Source organism: Vigna radiata, chromosome 7, assembly GCF_000741045.1.
Source record: "Vigna radiata var. radiata cultivar VC1973A chromosome 7, Vradiata_ver6, whole genome shotgun sequence".
In the NCBI taxonomy this organism is placed as follows: Eukaryota; Viridiplantae; Streptophyta; class Magnoliopsida; order Fabales; family Fabaceae; genus Vigna; species Vigna radiata.
In genome coordinates this window covers 31,134,831-31,154,865 of record NC_028357.1, presented here as the reverse complement: position 1 = coordinate 31,154,865, position 20,035 = coordinate 31,134,831, and the positions used below count along the sequence as shown (strand labels likewise).

Genomic DNA, 20,035 nt, shown 5'->3' with positions numbered 1-20,035 from the left:
AATTTAAAAATGTGGTGATTTAAGATTTTTTTTCCCCTTTACATATCACTCATTTTGTTTTCTAGAAAATAATGCTATAGATTAAAAACAGAGTACCATAATTGTATTATTTGTAAAAAAAAAAATTGTCATTAAGTTATTTGTATTACCTTGTGTTGTGGATAACATTTCAAAAAACTTCTACTTTGTTTGAATATTTAAAGAAGCTTCTTTTACTAAAATAAAAATGTTTAAGAAAGGACATGTTTCATTAACTTAATGTCTTTTTGAAATATGATACTTATAAGTAGGGCTTGAAGTTATAAGCTCCTAACTTTTTTTCCTTTTTATTTATTTTTATTAATTTTTTTATTTAAAATTTTCCATTTATCTTGCATATGTTTAAAAATATGCTCTTTTTGTACTTTTATTTTTATAAATATAATTATTTATGAGATGATCACAATTATATTATAAATTTATTCATTTGTAACTATTAAAAAATATAATTTTTATTATTATTATTTGTAGTTGTTATTTTAGTGTACACAATTTTTATTACTTTTACTTTTTATTTATATATCTTATTTTCTTATTTCATTTTTATATATTTTTAAACTGAATTACTCATCTTCAATAGAAAAATATATGTATGATAAAATTATAAAAACGATTTATTTTAGAATTAATATTTATAAATATATTTTAAAAAATTAATAATATTTTTATTTATATTAATAATTAATAGAAATTGATATATTTTTTTATCACGAAGAAAAGTGATAATAATATAATATTAGTTTAAACAAATTTATGCACATCATATCATTCATAAAATATTTTTATATTAAAATTAATAAATCAAAATATTGTAATAGTTTATGAACAAAAATGAAAATAAACTAGACTTAAAACAGTTATCATTTGAAAAAAAACAAATATAATATAACTACTAAATTTGTAATTATAGTTAAATGATTAAATGTGTTTCAATTTCTTTATCTGTTACCGGTCACTTTTTTTTAAGCTCCTTACCAACTAGTTTAATAGTTGGTTTCAATAAATATTTTAATTTAATTAAATAATTTATACTTTCTAACTAGCTTATTTACTAGTTTTAAACAACAATCTGGAATTATTAACTAAAAGAGGATAATACAAATAATTCAGAAATTATACTTAAAATTTATTTTTTTAAATTTTCAAAAGATCAAATTTCGTGAATACATTTTTAATATTATTCTTCAATTAGTAAAATATTTATGGAGCAACAGCGAAGAAATTAAAACTAAATTGGTATAGAAAAATGTTAGCATTTGTAGTAGAGTCTGTTCATGTAATTATTTTGTAATCAATATACTTTCCACACTTTTTGGCGGAACCTTTTGAAAATTTACAGCGGGATGAAAATTAATTATTAAGACTGGTTTAGTTCTGTTTTTCTGTGTTTCTCATTGTTGTAAAATGTTTGAAAAAAATAAAGACATTTTCATTCATATGAGGATTAAGGATTGGTGTTACACGTTCAAGATACTCTCACTGCAGTATAGCACATTGTTCTTGGTTATATGAACAACACTGAAATAAGATTTTTGAAGAAAAAACCAAAAACACAAAGAGAAAGAAAAATTTTGAAAGATGAAAACTTCATGATTACGAAGTAAATAGCATTTATAACGCACCCCAGTTTCCATTCATCCTCGTCAACTGCCACCCTGTCTTCCTCTCCTTCTTTTTCTCATTTGCATTCAGTCTTCAAACACCACACAATATTTTACCGATATTTTCATGTCTCAATCACTCGTGATAACTTTCCCTCCCTCAGTATCTCGTGATAACGAATAACAATAAAGAAAAAAAGAACAATGGAGCGAGGATGAAGAAGCAGACTCAAACTGAAATCTGGTTCTTCTTTTCACTGGTCTTCACTCGTCTCATGCTGCAACCAGTTTCTTTCAAAGTTAACAAAAAAACCACTTAATTCTCTTTTATTGCATTGTTCTGCCTCTCTATCTCTCTATCTCTCTCATTCACTTCCAATTGCAACAACCCAAACCTTTCTTTTTCTGAAACAAACCCCTTTTATTAATTATTTATTACTATTGAATTAAATAAACATTATCTTCATTTTCTTATATTTAATGAATACATCTTTTCTCATTCCACATCTCTCTTCTATTAATTAATCCTCCTTCATGGACCTGTTTCTTTCTCAGTTTCAGAGCTCTTTCTACCTTCGCTTACCTTCCTCGCTTTCATTTTTTTAAGAACCCTAAATTATTATTCAGCTGGTGTAGTTTTCAAATGCACTTTCTGTTCTAATGAACCAGTGAAATAAGAAGCCAAAGAGAGATAGAGAGAGTGACAGAGAGAGAGAAGGTTTCAAAATGCGTGTCAAGGAAATGCACCCCTTGTGCTGCATCTCGCTGGAAAGTCCGGGGATCGGGAGCGACTCTCCGGAGCCCGAGGCTGCCGCGTTATCCAGGACCAGGAGTCTCCCGGCCGGTGGATCTGACGGCATTGCACGGAGGGGATCCGAGGACACGGTGGCCGGAGTTCTCTACAAGTGGACCAATTACGGCAAGGGATGGAGATCCCGCTGGTTCCTCCTCCGCAATGGTGTCCTCTCTTATGCCAAGATCTGCTGGCCGGAAAACCTCAACCTCCTCTCTCCAGTGGATGAGGTGCGTCTCATCGGAGAAGTCACCGCCAACCGACTTGCCAGAGATGCTGCTACCATAAGGCGGAAGAGTCACAAACCTCCTTCCTCTTCTGCCGTAGTGCATCTCAAGGTATATGATTGTTAAATTTTCATTATCAAATTTTTTAATTATTTGTTTCCGTTATGATTATGGAAATTTACTTAGGTTTATCTTTGGTGCTGATCTGAATCACTCAATATAGTGTGGGTCAGGTCTCGCCCTTGCTTTGGCAGTGTCGTGTTCACTGTTTTTGGCGCTACCTGCAACTTTCCTGTAGAGGCAATGTTCTTTCTTTTTATTTCAAAAATAAAATAAAATTGTAGAATAAACTTTTCTGTCTTAGTTTTTTTTATTTCGATGTGATGATTTCACCTCATTGATTTCCGACCATGAAAATTATCAAAACCGCTTCAGATTTAGATTGTTCTTGTGACAGAGTAAAAAGGTGGAAGAAAACCTGAAAGAAGCTTTGATGTCCGAGCAATAACATGGAAACCCGCTGGTTTCTATTAGGCTTTTTTTTTTTTTCAGTGTTTATTTCTCTCTCATCCGGTCTCCTTTCCAAATTCTAAGTTGCAATGCAATGCAACTTTTTAATTCCTATTTTACAGTTTTAACTGGTTGTTAATGTGTAGTGGGTCACATCAACAGGTGGCCGAGGAGGGTAGGGATAGCCTACTATTAGCCCTATGGCATTAACTTGCGGTCACGTCATGCAACTCTCTGCCTTCCCTTCATTCACATTGGTTGGAATCAATCTGCTTCAGCTGTGTTAAGATTTCACTGCTTCTTCCTCGCTTGCTTGCGCTATTCTATCATCACTCCCTTTACTTCGCACTTTTTGATTGCAATGCCATTTTTCTGCAAACTCCAACCCCTTTTTTATCTCTTCCCATTTTAGCCCACCAGTGCGAAAAGTCTAACGAAAATAACACCAATCTGGAAACTGGAATCTAGCAGCAACTTGCATTGGTTTTGCCTTTCAAAGGTAAAATGACAAGGACGGATTTTTTTTGTTTTCTCTTTTAATATAAGGGGTTTAAGTTGAAGACTCTTTTTATTAGATGAGAAAAAAAAAATAATAGGGGGGTGATCTAAAGAGAGGTGTAATTAGGGATCTCGTACTCTGAGTGTCTTCCAGGTGTGAGCTTCCATCCTTGTAAACTGTAAAGCTTCGACCTTGCTTTAAGAGGGAGAAAAACCGAAAAAGCAATTTCAGTTATTAGTTTTCTCTCTTTTATATATAGTTAGAAAATTAAAAAAGTGAAAACATATGGAAAGGTTCCTCTTTTGTCTTTGTCAACAGAAATATGTTTACGTGGGACTTGCCACCATGGTGGTGGGGCATCTTCCAGTTCATTATATAATGTCATTTTTTTATTCTTTTAAAATGGGTGCTGCTACTGTTTAAGGTCAACAACTCTTCTTCTCCCCGGATAAAAGGGAAAAACAAAAGGAAGTTGGAGACAGTAAGTTTTGTTTTTTTACATCATTACCTCCTATCTCAAATTATTCTAGTCTAGTAATAGTAGCATCATGCCGTGATGCCCCAGTGAGATAATTTCGTTTTCAAGCTTTCTGTATAAACTTAATTTGTCTTCTCAAGGTGGGCTCTCTTCCCCACTTGTGTTTCTCATGGGGACATGGCTAATAATAATCAATCTTCTTCGTTCTTCTGGTAGTTGATAGCTGCTGTTGATGCAATGTTTCGCTGTACTGCAAACATTGTATATGAAAGAATTTATAAAAATCTAAAACCTCAAGTTGTTATACGTCATTAGCATTTACGTTCGTGTTATATTTTCTGTCTTTAATTTAAAATAGAAAAGAAAATTGGGTAAATAAAGGTGCTTCGGAGATTTGAAATTTAAGTTTTCCTGTATGAATTCTAAGCAGATCTCGTCATTCAGAGAGAGCAAGTCGGACGATAGACGGTTCTATATATTCACAGCAACAAAAACTCTCCATCTGAGAACTGATTCAAGGAAGGACCGTGTGGCGTGGATTCAAGCTTTGGTTTCAACCCGAGAATTATATCCACTTCGACCACTCAGCGACCATCTGTCCCTCGCACCGAATCATATATCTGTATCAACCGAAAGGCTTAAGAAACGCTTACTTGAAGAGGGTAGCAGTGAGAGCCTTGTCAAAGAGTGCGAGCAAATCATGTTTGCCGAGTTCTCTGAATTACAAGAGCAACTTCATATACTATGTCAAGAGCGAAGGAATTTGCTTGATACAATAAGGCAGCTGGAGGTAATTTCATTACTCACCTGTGTGCTTTACCTTTGGAATTCTCCTGACAGTTTATTTGAAAGCTTGAACCACTGTTACGTATAAGTTTATTCCTCACACATCTCAAATTTTGCGGAATAGCCGATGCTAATCCTCTAAATTATGAGTTATATTACTGTAAAACGATTCATTATGATTTATGATTTGTTCCTGAAGTACACACACACACACACACATATATATATATATATATATGTTTGTATATTAAAGTTCTGTGGTGGGTGAGGTCTTGGGTTGGGTGGATCAACACTGTATTACTGAGCCAGCTTGACAAAAACGTTCACATAAATTACTTGCACAGTAAAAAGTTTACTTGTGATAGCCATTCCAAAGTACTTTTTCTTTAATTTAACGAGATATTTATTTCTTATACTTGAGCTTTCACTGTTTTAAACTTTGTTATTTCAACTTTCGATTTTAGTTCCCCAAATTTATAATAATTTGATTAATGCTGTAACTAAATTCAGTAGCTTTTTTTTTATTTATTTATTTCTTGCCATGCGTCGATCAAATGGTAAAAGTTGTATAAAACACTTCTCCTTATTTTTGTTCTTGCCTAATACCCATATCCTTTCACTAGTTTCACTAGATATATTCTCTCTAAAATTATTGGTGTATTTGTTTTTTTTTTCGGGGACCGCTGGTTATTTAATTGACTGTAATAGTGCATTATTACATTACATTATTGTTGTACTTATATTCTGAGTTTGTAAAACAGGTGGGCATATACGCTAGTTATGTATGGCTCTATATATCTTCTTATGATAGGATAAGCTATAATGTGTGCATATATAACACAAATCAAAATTGGAAATTAAAATTTATATATTCCCTTGTAAAGACATACAATTTTCATCTGAGAAGGACTCCTATAATAAGAATACAAAGAGAGACAACTTCACACTACAATAAACTAATCTACCCCGCTGCCATAGACTTCTCATCATGGGAAAGTATAAGGAGAGTTATTGTACACAACCTTATTCTTACATATAAAAAGTGACTGTTTTCCGAGTTGAACTCGTGACCAATTGACCACCAAGATATAACTTTACTGTTGCACTAGGAGGCTAGTATTGCTGTCATCACTTCACCTTACAATTTTAGTAAAAGAAAAAATCCAAGAAATGAGGCATTGTTGTTTTTTGGTAGAAACATGAACTAGGTCTGATTGCATACGTTATATCACATGATGTGTTTGGTTCATTTGGTCATGAATTTTGGCTCGTTTATTGGTTTTTCCAATAGTCTTGTCACCAGTAACTTTCTTTGATGGCATTGTTTGTTGATCATCTCCTGCACCCAAACTTATATATGTGTGATGAACCATGATTCATAATTGATTGTGATTTGCATACCCCGTTGACGTTTTTCTTCTTCCTAGCTTTATATTTGAAGGGTACTCGCTATCTTTTCTGTATGTCAGCATATGTTTAGTTTCAAGACGTGCAAGGTTTTGTTTCTCTGTATATGACTTACTGAACTACTCATTTGTTATTGATCATGGACAGGCTGCTAATATTGAACCTGAGGCCTCTGCCTTGCACGACAGTGAATACCAATTAACGAAGAATGGCTTTTCAAGTTTAGGACATGGAAAATATAGCGGTATTACGTTATGTTTATGCTTCTAATTATAATCTATACATATGCTGCAATCTTTTCTCTTTCAAATTTCATGTAGTTAGCGTGTTCCAGTATTCATATTTTAGAGTCTTCATTTTCTAGGTAGTGATCGTAGGGACCTAGAGTTTTGTGATATGGACATGATTAATATTGCATACAAACTAATTTTCGGATTATGGAAAGTATTTTGTTATATGTCATTAGAACGTGAGTCTATATTTTCTAATTTTCTAATTTGAAATTTTCTTAAGTGAATAATTTACTAGTAGCATTTTCTTCATGCTGTTTGCCTTTGAACTCGACAAAATTGATTCTTCAATACTTTAGCTATCTTGTAGATTCAAATTGGCATGAAGTTATCATTCAAAGTCCAATTGATTGACTATAATTTCTTGTGTATTTTATGTTTAGATAATTATTTTTGGGGGTATACAGTATTTTGGTCAAATTAATATATCTTTTTTTTTCTTAAATTAATATAGTGAAAATAGTTATGAACCAACCATTTATTGTTTTTTTTAGTAAGTATTTGAAAACATTTAAGGGGGTGTGTTTAATACCCTTAACCCATGCACCTGGTGTACGTGATGGAAAAAATATGATTAGTTTTTGTGGTAGATCGTGGTTCACCTCTCAATACTTGGTTTATCCCCTTATATTGTACCTATTTGTAATGAATTTGATGGACATATTTATTTCAAATTTTGTATCCATTAAAGCAGGGAAAAAGAAAAAGTAGTATATTCTTTTTTATTGTTGTCTCTACTGATCATATAAAAGGCCTTCTGATAATTGCAGAAGTATATATATGTTTCGGTAAATTTGACTGCAATGAACCTTTCTACAACCTTTGATATATATTTTTCACACATACTTTTGATTTTCAGAATGCAGTACTACTGAATCATCGGATGATATTGAGAAACAGGAGATGGAGGAAGTGTCAGATGAAGATGAAATCTCATATTATGACACTAAAGAGTACTTTACAGAACTTGGTTTTAGGTGTGGGTCCACAGGAGCTTTGGATCCAATGAGCATGTCTGGGGAAGCTAACACACAGTCCATTGATTTGGAGAACAATCACGTTGGGGAGACGGTCAATGGTTTTGGGTACCCTCAGATAGCAAGGCGAAAGAAGCTTCCAGATCCTGTTGAGAAGGAAAAGGGCGTTAGTCTTTGGTCAATTATCAAAGACAACGTGGGCAAAGATCTCACACGAGTGTGTCTTCCTGTATACTTTAATGAGCCAATTTCATCTCTTCAGAAATGTTTTGAGGACTTGGAGTACTCCTTTCTTCTCGATAGAGCTTATGAGTACGGGAAAGCGGTAAGCTATACTTCTTTCTCTTGAATATGCTATTCTTTGATTTTGCACTGCAAACATGACAAATTTCAAACCAGTTTTGGTATATGACCTTTTATTGTTTTATTGGTGTATTTGATATATATGAATTTCCCTAGGATATTTGTTGTCTCGATATTAATACTGAATGGAATGTCTATACCATAGTGTCGTTCAACGTTTGATTGGTAATATTGATAGATTTATGTCTAATTTTCTTGGAAGGTTTGCTTCATGCTGTTAAATTAGTGAGTTTCCAATGACTAGTGCAACTATCTGTAAAAATTATCGTTTCAGTTGGAAAATAATTGTCAAACTTGTCTTATTTGTTGTTTGTTTGAATTGGCTACAGGAGTTGTACTATTTGGTCAATTTCATTTCCCCGCAGTTAAAGGGAAAGAGGGGGAAGGGGAATGATAATATCTACATGACTCAAATTAAATTCCTGAGTTACTTTGAAATAAAACTACCGCAACGATTTCGTACGAATTTGTTTTTCTCTTGAAATGAATAGTTTATATCTATTTGCCTCATTGGCAACTGATGCATTTGCTTTATATATATACTGCTATTTTCTCTGATGAATCCAAGTAATTTTGAGCGGGAGACTTTTGTTAATAATCGTTTGGCAACATTTAATTATTCTCTTGGGAGATGACATTATTTAATGCTATTGAATCTATGTAGCTGTTCAACCTTTAGAGTTCTATTTTCAGGGAAACGGTCTCCTTCGGGCCCTGAATGTTGCTGCCTTTGCTGTTTCTGGATATGCATCATCCGAAGGTCGTCATTGTAAACCCTTTAATCCGTTGTTAGGGGAAACTTATGAAGCGGATTATCCTGACAAAGGAGTTCGTTTCTTTTCCGAGAAGGTTAGTTACTTTGTGATTTAATGATACCGATAATTGGCCGAGATGTAGGCTGCTATGTTGCATTGAATTTAACTTGGGCTAAAAATGTGATACAGCCGTAAATGGCATACATTCTAGTTTTAGTTTCAATATCTGTGACTCAACCTTTAACTTATAAAGGTGAAAATTTCAACAAATGTACTTCCATGTAAGACATTTTTGATTTACTAAATTTGAAAATATCAGAATGTAAAGTGATTAGGAAACTGATATTAAGAAATGGGACGAAACTGAAGAGGGTGTTTTAACTGGTGGCATGCAACTTGCTAATTGAACAATGGTTTTGTCATGCTAATGTTATTTCATTCTTTTGGTGGGGTGAAACTGCTTAAATTATTATTGGACCAAAAGATAGTGGTCCTATCATAAGCTCAACACTCTATACAGTGTGCAGGCAGGTAAGTCAATTTACCCGCCAGTATTTACTGTTTTCTCAAATAACTAATTACGTGTAAAACAGGTGAGTCACCATCCAACTGTCGTTGCCTGCCACTGTCAAGGTAGAGGATGGAAGTTTTGGGCTGACAGTAACATTCGGTCAAAATTTTGGGGAAGGTCAATTCAGCTTGACCCAGTGGGTGTTCTGACCCTGGAGTTTGATGACGGTGAAATATTTCAGTGGAGCAAGGTGTAAATCGTGAAATGACTCTGTTTACATTGATTATTTGTACTGGCTAGTGCTGGTGACTTGGCTTTCTAAGCTTCACATTATAATATATTTACATTAAATTATAAATAGTTGTTATAAACGTTTTTGTTTCACCTAGGTCACGACAACAATTTATAATCTTATCCTTGGGAAAATATATTGCGATCATCATGGAAACATGGACATCCGTGGTAATCGCCAATATTCGTGCAGACTTAAGTTCAAAGAACAGACGATTCTTGATCGAAATCCCCACCAGGTAGGCTTGTTCTAGTTATATTCTGTAACAGCTGCTTTGTCTTTTGAAGTCTGATATATTCTTTCCCGTTTACGTAGTAACCCAGCCTGTTCATAGGTTTAATTGGTATAGTCTGTATTTTTTATTTTTCTGCCTTTCTGCCCCGCCCAAAATATCTGAAGGAATCTTATCTTCTGTGTGCTTTTTACCTAACAAATTGTTCATTATAATGTGCTGTATGTCTAATTAGGTGCATGGCTTTGTTGAAGATGTAACGGGAAAAAAGGTTGCCACATTGTTTGGCAAGTGGGATGACAGCATGTATTATGTTAATGGTGAAGCGAATGTGAAACCGAAAGATTGCACTTTGTCAGACGCAAATTTGTTGTGGAAAAGAACTAAGCCACCTTCTAATCTCACCCGGTACAATCTGACATCATTTGCAATCACACTGAATGAGCTTACTCCTGGGCTAAAGGTATAATGATGTATTTAATCATTATTCGATGCACCTTTTCCTTTTTCTTCTTATGCATCTCTAATGGTTTGTTATAGCCTTTTCTGATCCCGGGTATTTGATCACGGATTAAAGGAGAAGCTTCCACCCACGGATTCCAGGCTGAGACCAGATCAGCGGCATCTAGAGGATGGGGAATACGAGAAGGCTAATATCGAAAAACAAAGGTTGGAAAAGAGGCAAAGAATGGTATGTTTAAACTCTTTAACGTTTTGTTCGAGAAACGTGCCTTATATTTTTTCTTTTCTTTTTCCTCACCTTTTATTTGGTCTCCTTGTCTGACCAGGTGTTTCTGAATTTCTGAACTGTGTAAGCTAAACATTACTTGGGTAAAATGTTGGTTTTGCTTTCTGTACATATAACCAATTTTGGTTTTAATCTACTTTTTAATATTATAAACACTCTTTTCTAAAATTATTTCAATAATTATTTATTGATATGTATTTAGACATATCACACGTCATAAACTATTTCAGAATAGTAATTGGAATGACATTGGCTAAATGCGTGTGGCACCTCGTGATGCTTATGATTTTCAAAAGAAAATTATAGTAGTAATGTCAATAATTTTTTTAATAAATAAAAATAAATGTTTATGTAATCTTTTTATTTGAAGGATTGTTTGATAATTAGGTTGTGGAGTTTGTGAATTTTGTTAATATGCATTATTTATTTTTAGAAGAATGTTAACCAGTTAACGTACTCTTAAAAAGGTAAGTATGCATATTTGTAACTATAATTATTAACTTACACCATTAAGTGTAACTTGTTAAAATATAAGTAAGCGTACAAATCTGCTTGTGTATTGATAGTCGGTCTAGTATAAGTTTGTGCTATTTGGTAGGTTGAGTTTTATTATAGCTGATGGTCAGTGAATCTTTTGATGTCGTTGACCTATATTGTGGTGATCATCACGCTTTTCATGCAGTCAAGGAAAATGCAAGAAAATGGATGGCAACCTAGGTGGTTTCGCAGAGAAGGTGAAAACGGAACGTTTCGATATATAGGCGGGTATTGGGAAGCGAGAGCTCTAGGAAGATGGAATGGATGCCCAAATATCTTCGGTGAAGTTTATGAAGGAAATTTTGATCCTTTAGGTGCATCTTGATTTTAGTTCAGGTAATATTGACAACTATTTCCAAGCATGTTGGTAATATCTATAAAACAACTTCTAGCTTGCATGCACGAGACATATAATAGGTCTTAAAGCACTAGTTCACCAAAGAATGTTCCTTTGGAGATGATGAGATGCTAATACGGTTGCTGTATTGCAGATAGCGATAATAATGAATGCAAAATTGTGTGTGGAGGGTTTCCTCGAACCTTCTTGCATGGCAGCAAATTATTTTTGCTGAATCGAAGGGAGGGTAGCCTTTGGGAACCTTCGGAAACGAGGACAGGTTTGTGGATTGCCCTTGTCTTACACGAATTTAATAACAAAAACAAGGAAAGGGATAACATATACAACATCAGGCGATTCCATCTGAGAGTTACTTTCCGAACTTAAATGATTTTAATCGCCTGCGGCTGCTGAAATTTGTAATTAGCCTAATGGACCTAGCATTACACGTACACAGCTTTTCAGCAGAAAGCACTGTACTGAGAATATCAACCGAGGCTGTTACTTCAACTAGATGAGAATATATTTGAGCAAAGTTTTCAGCTTAGTAACACTTGTTTTATTAGTTTGTCTAGATTGTCAGTTTCTTTTTCTTAAATTTTGCTAGTTATGTAATTATTTGGGGTGTTAGTTCTATCTTGATCCTGATGATATAGTCACTGACTTAGCCCAAAGGCAATCAATTTATTTCGTATTTGTTTTGATTTTCTAATTAATAAATGGACGACTTGTGTTATCTCCCTTCAAGTCTATCACTACTACTACTTTGTTTCACGTTAAAATCCAAGCAACCATTTTTGTACACCTCATCTAAGCATCTACAAAATTAATCACTTGGTTCAATAGCATGCCAAACTTGTAGTAAAAGAAAAACAACATATAACAGGTTTTTGTTGATCCTCCAAATAAGTAGATGTCCCCGTTGCCTTTTTCCAATATATGAAGCACGTTTGCACTAATTCCAGTTCAGGCAACATAAATTTATAATAACATGACTGTTCCAACTTCCAAACAATATGATATCTATAATCTTTGGTTGAGTTCTACATGTTTAATCAATCATTCCTCATCATGCAGTCCCTGATATTGTTGTTAGCTTATACCTACCAATGAACCACTTCATATACATACATTCATGTTTTTGAAAAATTTGCTTTAGATATTTTATTTATGATCTTTATTTTTATACCTTGAAGGCATGTTTGTGCGTTCCTAAATATTTTCTCTTCAGCCACTTTACCATTGTTAAACAATATAATTTTTCTCTATTTTCATATCTTTCTCACTGTACTCACCTGAAGAACCTTTCATATCATATCATGTCTTTATTATTTAAAACATGCATAAAATATATATATATATATATATATATATATATATATATATATATATATATATATATATATATATATATATATATATATATATATATATATATATATATATATATATATATAAATCTAGAATATATGAATCAAATCATACTAAAAAAACTCTTATCATTCACTCTCAATTAAAATCGAACTTACTAGTTGGGATAACATAACTAATCATGGAGGTCTATCCCAATGATTAATGATAGAAGACACAAAAATATACTTTATAAACTCCCAAGTACCCTTAAGAAAAATACGAATGAATGAAAACATTCATATAAAATGCGTGGCATAGCAAACAAATACACTATTATCTCAAAATCTAGTTCAATTATTTATCATGCCTAAAATAATAAAGAACATTTTTTTCTCTAATCAAAACATTGACTTTTGCTCCAAAATAAAAAATAAAAAATCATAACTTTACTTACAAAAATCATTTTCAGTGAAACTAAAATCATTAGTTAGCTACCATCTAGTCCTACAACTTTTATAAAGGCTATTTTTCCTAATTCAATACAAAATGTTTCTTAAAGGGGGTTGTACTGTCTAAAAGTGAAATATATTCCTCACCTCACACGTCAGATATAATTTCTGAACTAGTGTACCATGTGCTAAAATTATAACCATGAATTTTTAACTATTTTTAATCTAATTAATCTAATTAATTTATATATCTTGCTAAGAAATTCAAACCCCAATTACGTAACACCACAATTTTACATCAATTTGAATAACCACATTCTATTTATAATGATTTACATAAAATTATAGAACTATAGAATTATGGAATTATAGAATTATAGAATTATAGAATAATAGAATTATAGAATTATGAAATTATGAAATTATTATCATATAATATTTAAGTGAAGTGAAATAATTATTTTTAAAATATAATATTTTGTGATATAAGGGATGAAACCCACTACACTTTTGTTGGAATCCAATACAAGGGATGAATATAATGAATATGGAAGAGAGGTAGAATGAATTTGAGAAGTTTTGATAATAAATTTATTGTTGATTTTTTTGAAAGGATTTGAAGGTGAATGACAGTGAATTTAGAAGTAAAGTTTGTAAAAATTAATGTATGAATTAATAGATATGACACATAAAAAAGTAGTTTAATTAGCAGAAATTGAAGATTATCAAAATATCATTAGTAGTAAAAGTAATATAAAATTATAAGTGTTAATAATATATTTAATTGTAAAAATTATTATAAGGAGAAAAAAAATAAAAATTAATTTTTAAAAAGAAAAAGATTTAGTAAAGTGAAATAATTATTTAAGTAAAGTGAAATAATTATTTTTAAAATATAATATTTCGTGAATATAAGGGATGAAACCCACTACATTCATGTTGGAACGGAATACACTTATGATGGAATCGAATATGAAGCAATGGAATCGGATAAGGGATAATGTAATCCAATACATTCCTTATAGAACCGAATATAGCTTGCTGGAATCGAATATAACTCGCTGAAACTGAATCGCTGCATTGTGTCTTTTCAAAAGAAAGCTTCGCTATGATCGATTCCACTAAATATGTTGCATTTTGTCTTTTCAAAATAAAGCTTTTATAATCGATTCCAACTGTAACATGAATATGTTAATGGTAAGAGTCATTTCAGAATTTTCTCATCAATCCACACAAATCCAAACAATTTCGAAGGATTGTAAAACCTCACTCATTCTTTAAATCTGTGTTCTCACTTACTCTCCAATCAACACAAACAAACATTTAAATCCTCCCACATCCGTCTTCATATATCCATATGAATAATAACATTCACGAAAACAAACAAGATGAAAATTATTTCTATAACAAAAACTAACTTTTCTGGTAGGGTTTAAAAATCAGTAACTTTATACAAAGAGTAATAATTTTTTTGACAAATCTAAAATTTTTACATTTATTTAACACTATTTTTATTTACTTTTTACTTTCATTTTTCTTAAAACAATACAAAAATTTACACTTTTATTATCTTTTACTTTTGTAGTCTGTGTCAAAATGAACGTAAAAGTATCGTAATACCATTACTCATATATATTAAACACCTCTCCCTTTTCTTATTGAATTTTTGAAGCAGTGACGTGGATACATTTGATTAGTTGATTTCAAATTTTGCTTAGTATATTGTATAGCAGGCCTATTAAGAAGTTAAACTTAAATTGAAAGCTAAGCATGAGAAACAGTGTCCGTTTCCTCCAACTCTATGCCTGCTTCTGCGAGCCTCTTGTCCTTGTAAACATATCCCTTTGCACAAAACAAATACACCACCAAATTCACACCACTCAGAACAGCCAGTAACCAGTAGAAGTGGTGCAGTTTCCCCTCATTAAGGTTGTCCGCAAGCCATGGTTCACTGTTACGCGTGGCCTTGTGCACCAAAGTCACCAACAAGGAACTAAGAAAAAACCCTAAAGACAACGTGCTCAAGAACAATCCTGTACTCATAGTCTTCATCCCCTTTGGACACTCCCTCAGGAAAAAATCTAGCTGCCCTATGTATGTAAAGGCCTCTCCCGACCCTACAAAGAAGAACTGTGGGACCAACCAGAAGACGCTGATGGGAACCACAGCATTGTGTTTGTGTGTTAATCCGTGGGCACTTGCCACTCTCAGCCGCTTTATTTCAGTGAGTGCTGCAGCCACCATGGCAAAGATTGAAAACACCAACCCTACGCCCATGCGTTGCAAAGGGGTTAGTCCCTGTGGGTTTTTTGTTACTTTTTTGGCTATGGGAGCAATGATGCGGTCGTAGATGGGGACTGTAAGGAGAATGCTTGCCACAAAGAAGACTGTGAGTGATGCTGCGGGAATTTGAAAGGAGTTTCCGATGTGCCGGTCCATGGTGGTTGCCTGTGATACCGAGAACGTAGTCATTTGGGCGTAGATAGTCCAAAACATGATGGTGGTGGCCCACACGGGTAGCATTCTCTGTACCATCTTAACTTCTTCAACGTCTGTTAGGGTTGAGAGATACCACTTCCTCTCCATGGTGATTTCTTGGCCATCTGTTTTTGGGTCCTTGATTGCTGCCTTGTCCAAGAACCTGCCCACATCATTCAAATATGAAAATAATTCATTCTGTAAGGATATTATCATCACTCAATAATGACAATAATTGTAGTAGAAATCTGAAATATTAATTGGTGTTGCTACATAATGTGAAGAGTTGCTAATCAAGAGGAGATTAATAATGAAGAGTGGAAGTAATAGTTAAAACCCTAGTATTTTGGGAGGATGAATAATTAAAGTAAGGTAGCTAGCTAGCCAAAGGGTTATACTATATTTTATTAGATTGAATTCTATCAGTAGTAGCGAAGTAGATGGATCATAAGGAGCAATAATATAGGGTGTTATTCTGTGAAAGATAGAAAAACGACAAAGGGGGCAGCGATGGTACATGCACTATGAGACAGGACCTTGCATATGCATTGGAATAGTAGCTGGCTAGCTGTGACCTTTGCCAACACGTGATACCTCTCATCCTCACTTTAAGATATCAGAGTAAAACAAAAGCTACTGATACCAGACCTGCCACTGTAAAAACATTATTTCCATCTCCTAAATCTTTTACTTTTATTCACGTCTCAGTTCACTTATCAATGGTTTGTTTCCTATCTTGAAAGGGAACACAAGAATAAAACAACAAGTTGGGAACAGTGTATACTTTGTCAAATAATGACTGAAAATACAACAGCATTTATAGTTCAAAATGGCTGGTTATCTAATTATACGAGAGACATCTACCTGAATAAGAAATCACACACGTGACATGTCTAACTCGACACTATTGATTAATAAGTATACCGAAGATGACAGTGAGTTAATATATATATATATATATATATATATATATATATATATATATATATATATATCTATATCTATTCAGTGTTGTTTAATTTTGAGCTTGTGGATGAATGTGACCAAAGCAGTGAGCGGAGGAACCGAGAACTAAGCTTTGTTATCCATTTCAGACACACTTTTGGTTCAAATAATGAAGACTCCGAGATAGACATTTTAGCACTTCTTTTAAAGGTGAATTCTAACTATTAAGAAACGTGGGACCCCACTCTCAAAGATAATGTCGTGGTGGTCATTCCACCACTAAATTCTACCCAATACTATAGTCCTCAATCAAGGTTATTCACCTGTAATCTCAATTATTTATGCACATTTCTATATCAGACGACAAAGACCTTCTAAAAGTTTCTAGGTATCCTAAATGATAATTTTTTAACTTTATCTTAAATAAGTTACACAAAACCCTTTATATATATATATATATATAGGAAGAGGATATACAGTATCTCTTCATGAGTTCAGCAGAAGATTCATTCTGTATCTGTAACAGTGAACGTTAAAAATATGAACTAAAAGGATAAAAAACAGTAATAATATGCCAATAATATACTCATTCAAAAGTGCTTTTCAACAGAACACAAGTCATATTTATAATTTAGGTATCTAATATTTCTTCATTAAAGTTCATCTATTCTGAATGAATCGTGATCCTCATGGTTGTTCGGTACAATTGCTTGAGATAACACATGCGATTGCTTTTTCTACACGCCTTTATTATTTCATAAAATATAGTTTTAATTTTAAAGAATCATCTCTTAAATTTTAAAATAATTCTAAAAATAAATAAATAAAATTGAAAACTAAAAATAAAGGGTATCTTAAAAGAAGATTTAGTTCATATTTTAAAGTAAAATAATATAATGGTTTTCATTTTTTTATTAATCTATTTTAATTTTTAAATTTCTTTTATAATTATTATTCCTTACTTTAGAAACGGTGTTGTAATTATCTTTATATTACAGGTGGACTATTTAAGATTTAAATTTACATATATAAGGGAAAAAAGGGAGAATGTAATATTTAAGAACAGTGTAAGTATAATTTAATCTTAAATGTTTGAACAGTATAAGACATTAAGAAATAAGAAGGTGAAGGTTTTACCTGAACTGTTTGCTATGGGGCAACATCTGCTTCTGCTTTCTGAGAGTTTCATCTGCAACATCATCCAAGTTAAACAACAAGGAGGCATCAGAGGGTAATTCCATGTGCCTCTTCCTCCAAGCTGCCACCAACACCATGGCAATCTGCGTCAGGGGACTCCCCACCAGTTTCTTGAACCGGTACCTCCTTGTACCAGACAAGAACACCGTAAGTGCCACCAGAATAGCACACACACTTATCCCATAACCCCAATACCTCCCTATGTGATCTTGAATGTACACCAGAACGGTAACTGCTGTCAGAGTCCCCAAACTTATGAAGAACACGAACCAGTTGAAGAATTTTATCATCTGATTTTTCTCCCCTTTGTCTGATTCATCGAACTGATCCGTGCCAAACCCTGACACACTGGATTTCAACCCACCAATGCCAAGGGATGTGGTGTAAAGAGCTAGGTAGAGCACCAATAGCTGCATGTTGCTTGCGGGCTCGCAACGTCTCGTAGCAGATCTTACACATTTTGCAGGATGCAGGCTTGGGACTATGGTTGATATTGTCAATATTGTAACACCCTGTAAACATCCAAAAATGAAATTAACCAAGAAAAGAAAAATGATTTACGCTCCCTGTCTCAGAGATTAATTATTAGCTGATTTAGATCACACCTAATTAAGTTATTAATTAAAAATTATATGTCAAGAATAATAAACCTTAGGTAATATATGACTACCTAATAATATATAAAGGGCTAAAGGCTCTGCATCCAACTAGATACATATTGAGCTGAAGCAAAGTGGTGAAACTAAATGAAGTCTTAAACGAAGCACATAATGTCTTACAGTTGCTTGAACCGCTGCGAAGATGGCAATAGTGAGGTATCTGTCAACGAGAGAGTGAAGCCAATGAAAAATCTAACAACAGTGTTTTTTATAATATTAGAAAGATCACAGTAAGAAAGTTCATTGGAATAAAATAACTGAATCTTTCTTTGGCTCTGTTAGACAAGTGAATCAGTGGTCACAAACCTGCCGATAAAAGTGTCAGCTACAAAACCACCGAATAAACAGAGCATGAAAGAGGTTCCCATGAAGTTGGTGACCGTGTTGGCAGAATTAGCACTGCCCAAATGCATGGTACCAGTTAAATATGTCACCAGATTCACGGCAACGCCCATTGTCGTTAACCTCTCACTTGCTTCCACTCCTGAAATAAACCAACAACAACAAAAGGAAACAGACAACCTATGTCAAATACTAAGACTGTACTTTTTCTTCCCATACAGTAGATCTATTCTAGCTTGAGAAAGTAAATCTTAATCATAAATAATTAAAATAAATGGTTAAGAGTAGATTTCATTTAACTAAAATACTCATCAAGATTAAGATTAACTTCTAAAGGTATTGGAGACCTAAAATCATGGCGGCAGCAACCCAACCACCAGTTTTGGACCTCTGAGCTGGATGACCTCTGTAGTCCCAGGCATCTATGACGGTTTTCTTCTGTGTTTCAGAGGGACTGTTCATCACAGGAAGGGATATGAATGCTGAACTAAAATGTTATTAATGAAGTGGGTATGGGTATGCATGCCACAATGGGGTTATTGTGTTTATATAGTTTCTAAACTTCCACATCAAATAATTCTACCTATTTTTATCATATTTTAAAGAAGGTTTAAACTTTTTGGTCGTAAGTTATGAGGGGATGTTCAGTTTAGTTCCGCTTTTAAAAATGTAAACCTTTGATTCCTAAGTTATAAAAAATGTATCAAATGAGTCATTTTTTGATGTTCATGGTCAAAGTACAAAGAGCAATCTAAAGTACTGTTATGATTAAGAAACAAATCAGAGCAATCTAAAGATGTAGCAGTTGTTAAGAAACAACCAAAAAAAGTATTTCAAGTCAAAAAATGACTCATTTGATACATTTTTTATAACTTAGGAACCAAAGATTTACATTTTTAAAAACGGGAACAAACTGAACATCCGCTTGTAACTTAGGGACCAAAAAGAGATTTAAACCTTTAAACAATGTTACTAGTATCCTCTTTAACAAACATCTTTTTTAATATTTTAGAAATAACTATTTCGAAATTCTTACATTCAAAAATAAGTTTAAAAGTTTTTTATATCCAACATATAATATATATATATATATATATATATATATATATATATATATATTAATTTAATTATCACTGCAATTATATAACTTGTGGATGTACATTGAAATACAACTCCAAAATTACCAAATCATCCTAGCTGGATATTTGTAGATATATTGTGTACACAACA

The 20,035-nt window shown here is 33.0% G+C and overlaps 2 protein-coding genes across 5 annotated transcripts; one reads left to right on the top strand and one right to left on the bottom strand.

Annotated features, from left to right (window-relative positions):
* Window positions 1–1,618: 1,618 nt before the first annotated feature.
* Window positions 1,619–12,123, top strand: LOC106768469 (oxysterol-binding protein-related protein 2A). 4 transcript variants are annotated; one of them, XM_022783433.1, is made up of 13 exons: window positions 1,673–2,771; window positions 3,583–3,669; window positions 4,094–4,150; window positions 4,578–4,937; window positions 6,488–6,584; window positions 7,490–7,932; window positions 8,664–8,819; window positions 9,319–9,486; window positions 9,626–9,766; window positions 9,996–10,223; window positions 10,338–10,451; window positions 11,191–11,381; window positions 11,537–12,123. In XM_022783433.1, the coding sequence occupies exons 1-12, from the start codon at window positions 2,367–2,369 to the stop codon at window positions 11,368–11,370; spliced, it is 2,436 nt and encodes an 811-aa protein (XP_022639154.1). In that variant the 5' UTR covers window positions 1,673–2,366; the 3' UTR covers window positions 11,371–11,381; window positions 11,537–12,123. The 4 variants fall into 4 exon arrangements, with proteins under 4 accessions (XP_022639156.1, XP_022639154.1, XP_022639155.1 ...); XM_022783434.1 differs by lacking the exon at window positions 4,094–4,150 and having other exon boundaries at window positions 1,674–2,771; XM_022783435.1 differs by lacking the exons at window positions 11,191–11,381; window positions 11,537–12,123 and having other exon boundaries at window positions 1,619–2,771; window positions 10,301–10,450.
* Window positions 12,124–14,793: 2,670 nt separating this feature from the next.
* Window positions 14,794–19,326, bottom strand: LOC106769141 (protein NRT1/ PTR FAMILY 6.3). Its single transcript, XM_014654628.2, has 5 exons — window positions 19,153–19,326; window positions 18,770–18,947; window positions 18,584–18,623; window positions 17,745–18,316; window positions 14,794–15,825 (listed from the first exon to the last, which is right to left on the bottom strand). Exons 1-5 carry the CDS (start codon window positions 19,265–19,267, stop codon window positions 14,949–14,951), a joined length of 1,782 nt encoding a protein of 593 aa, XP_014510114.1. The 5' UTR covers window positions 19,268–19,326; the 3' UTR covers window positions 14,794–14,948.
* Between the last annotated feature and the right edge of the window lie 709 nt (window positions 19,327–20,035).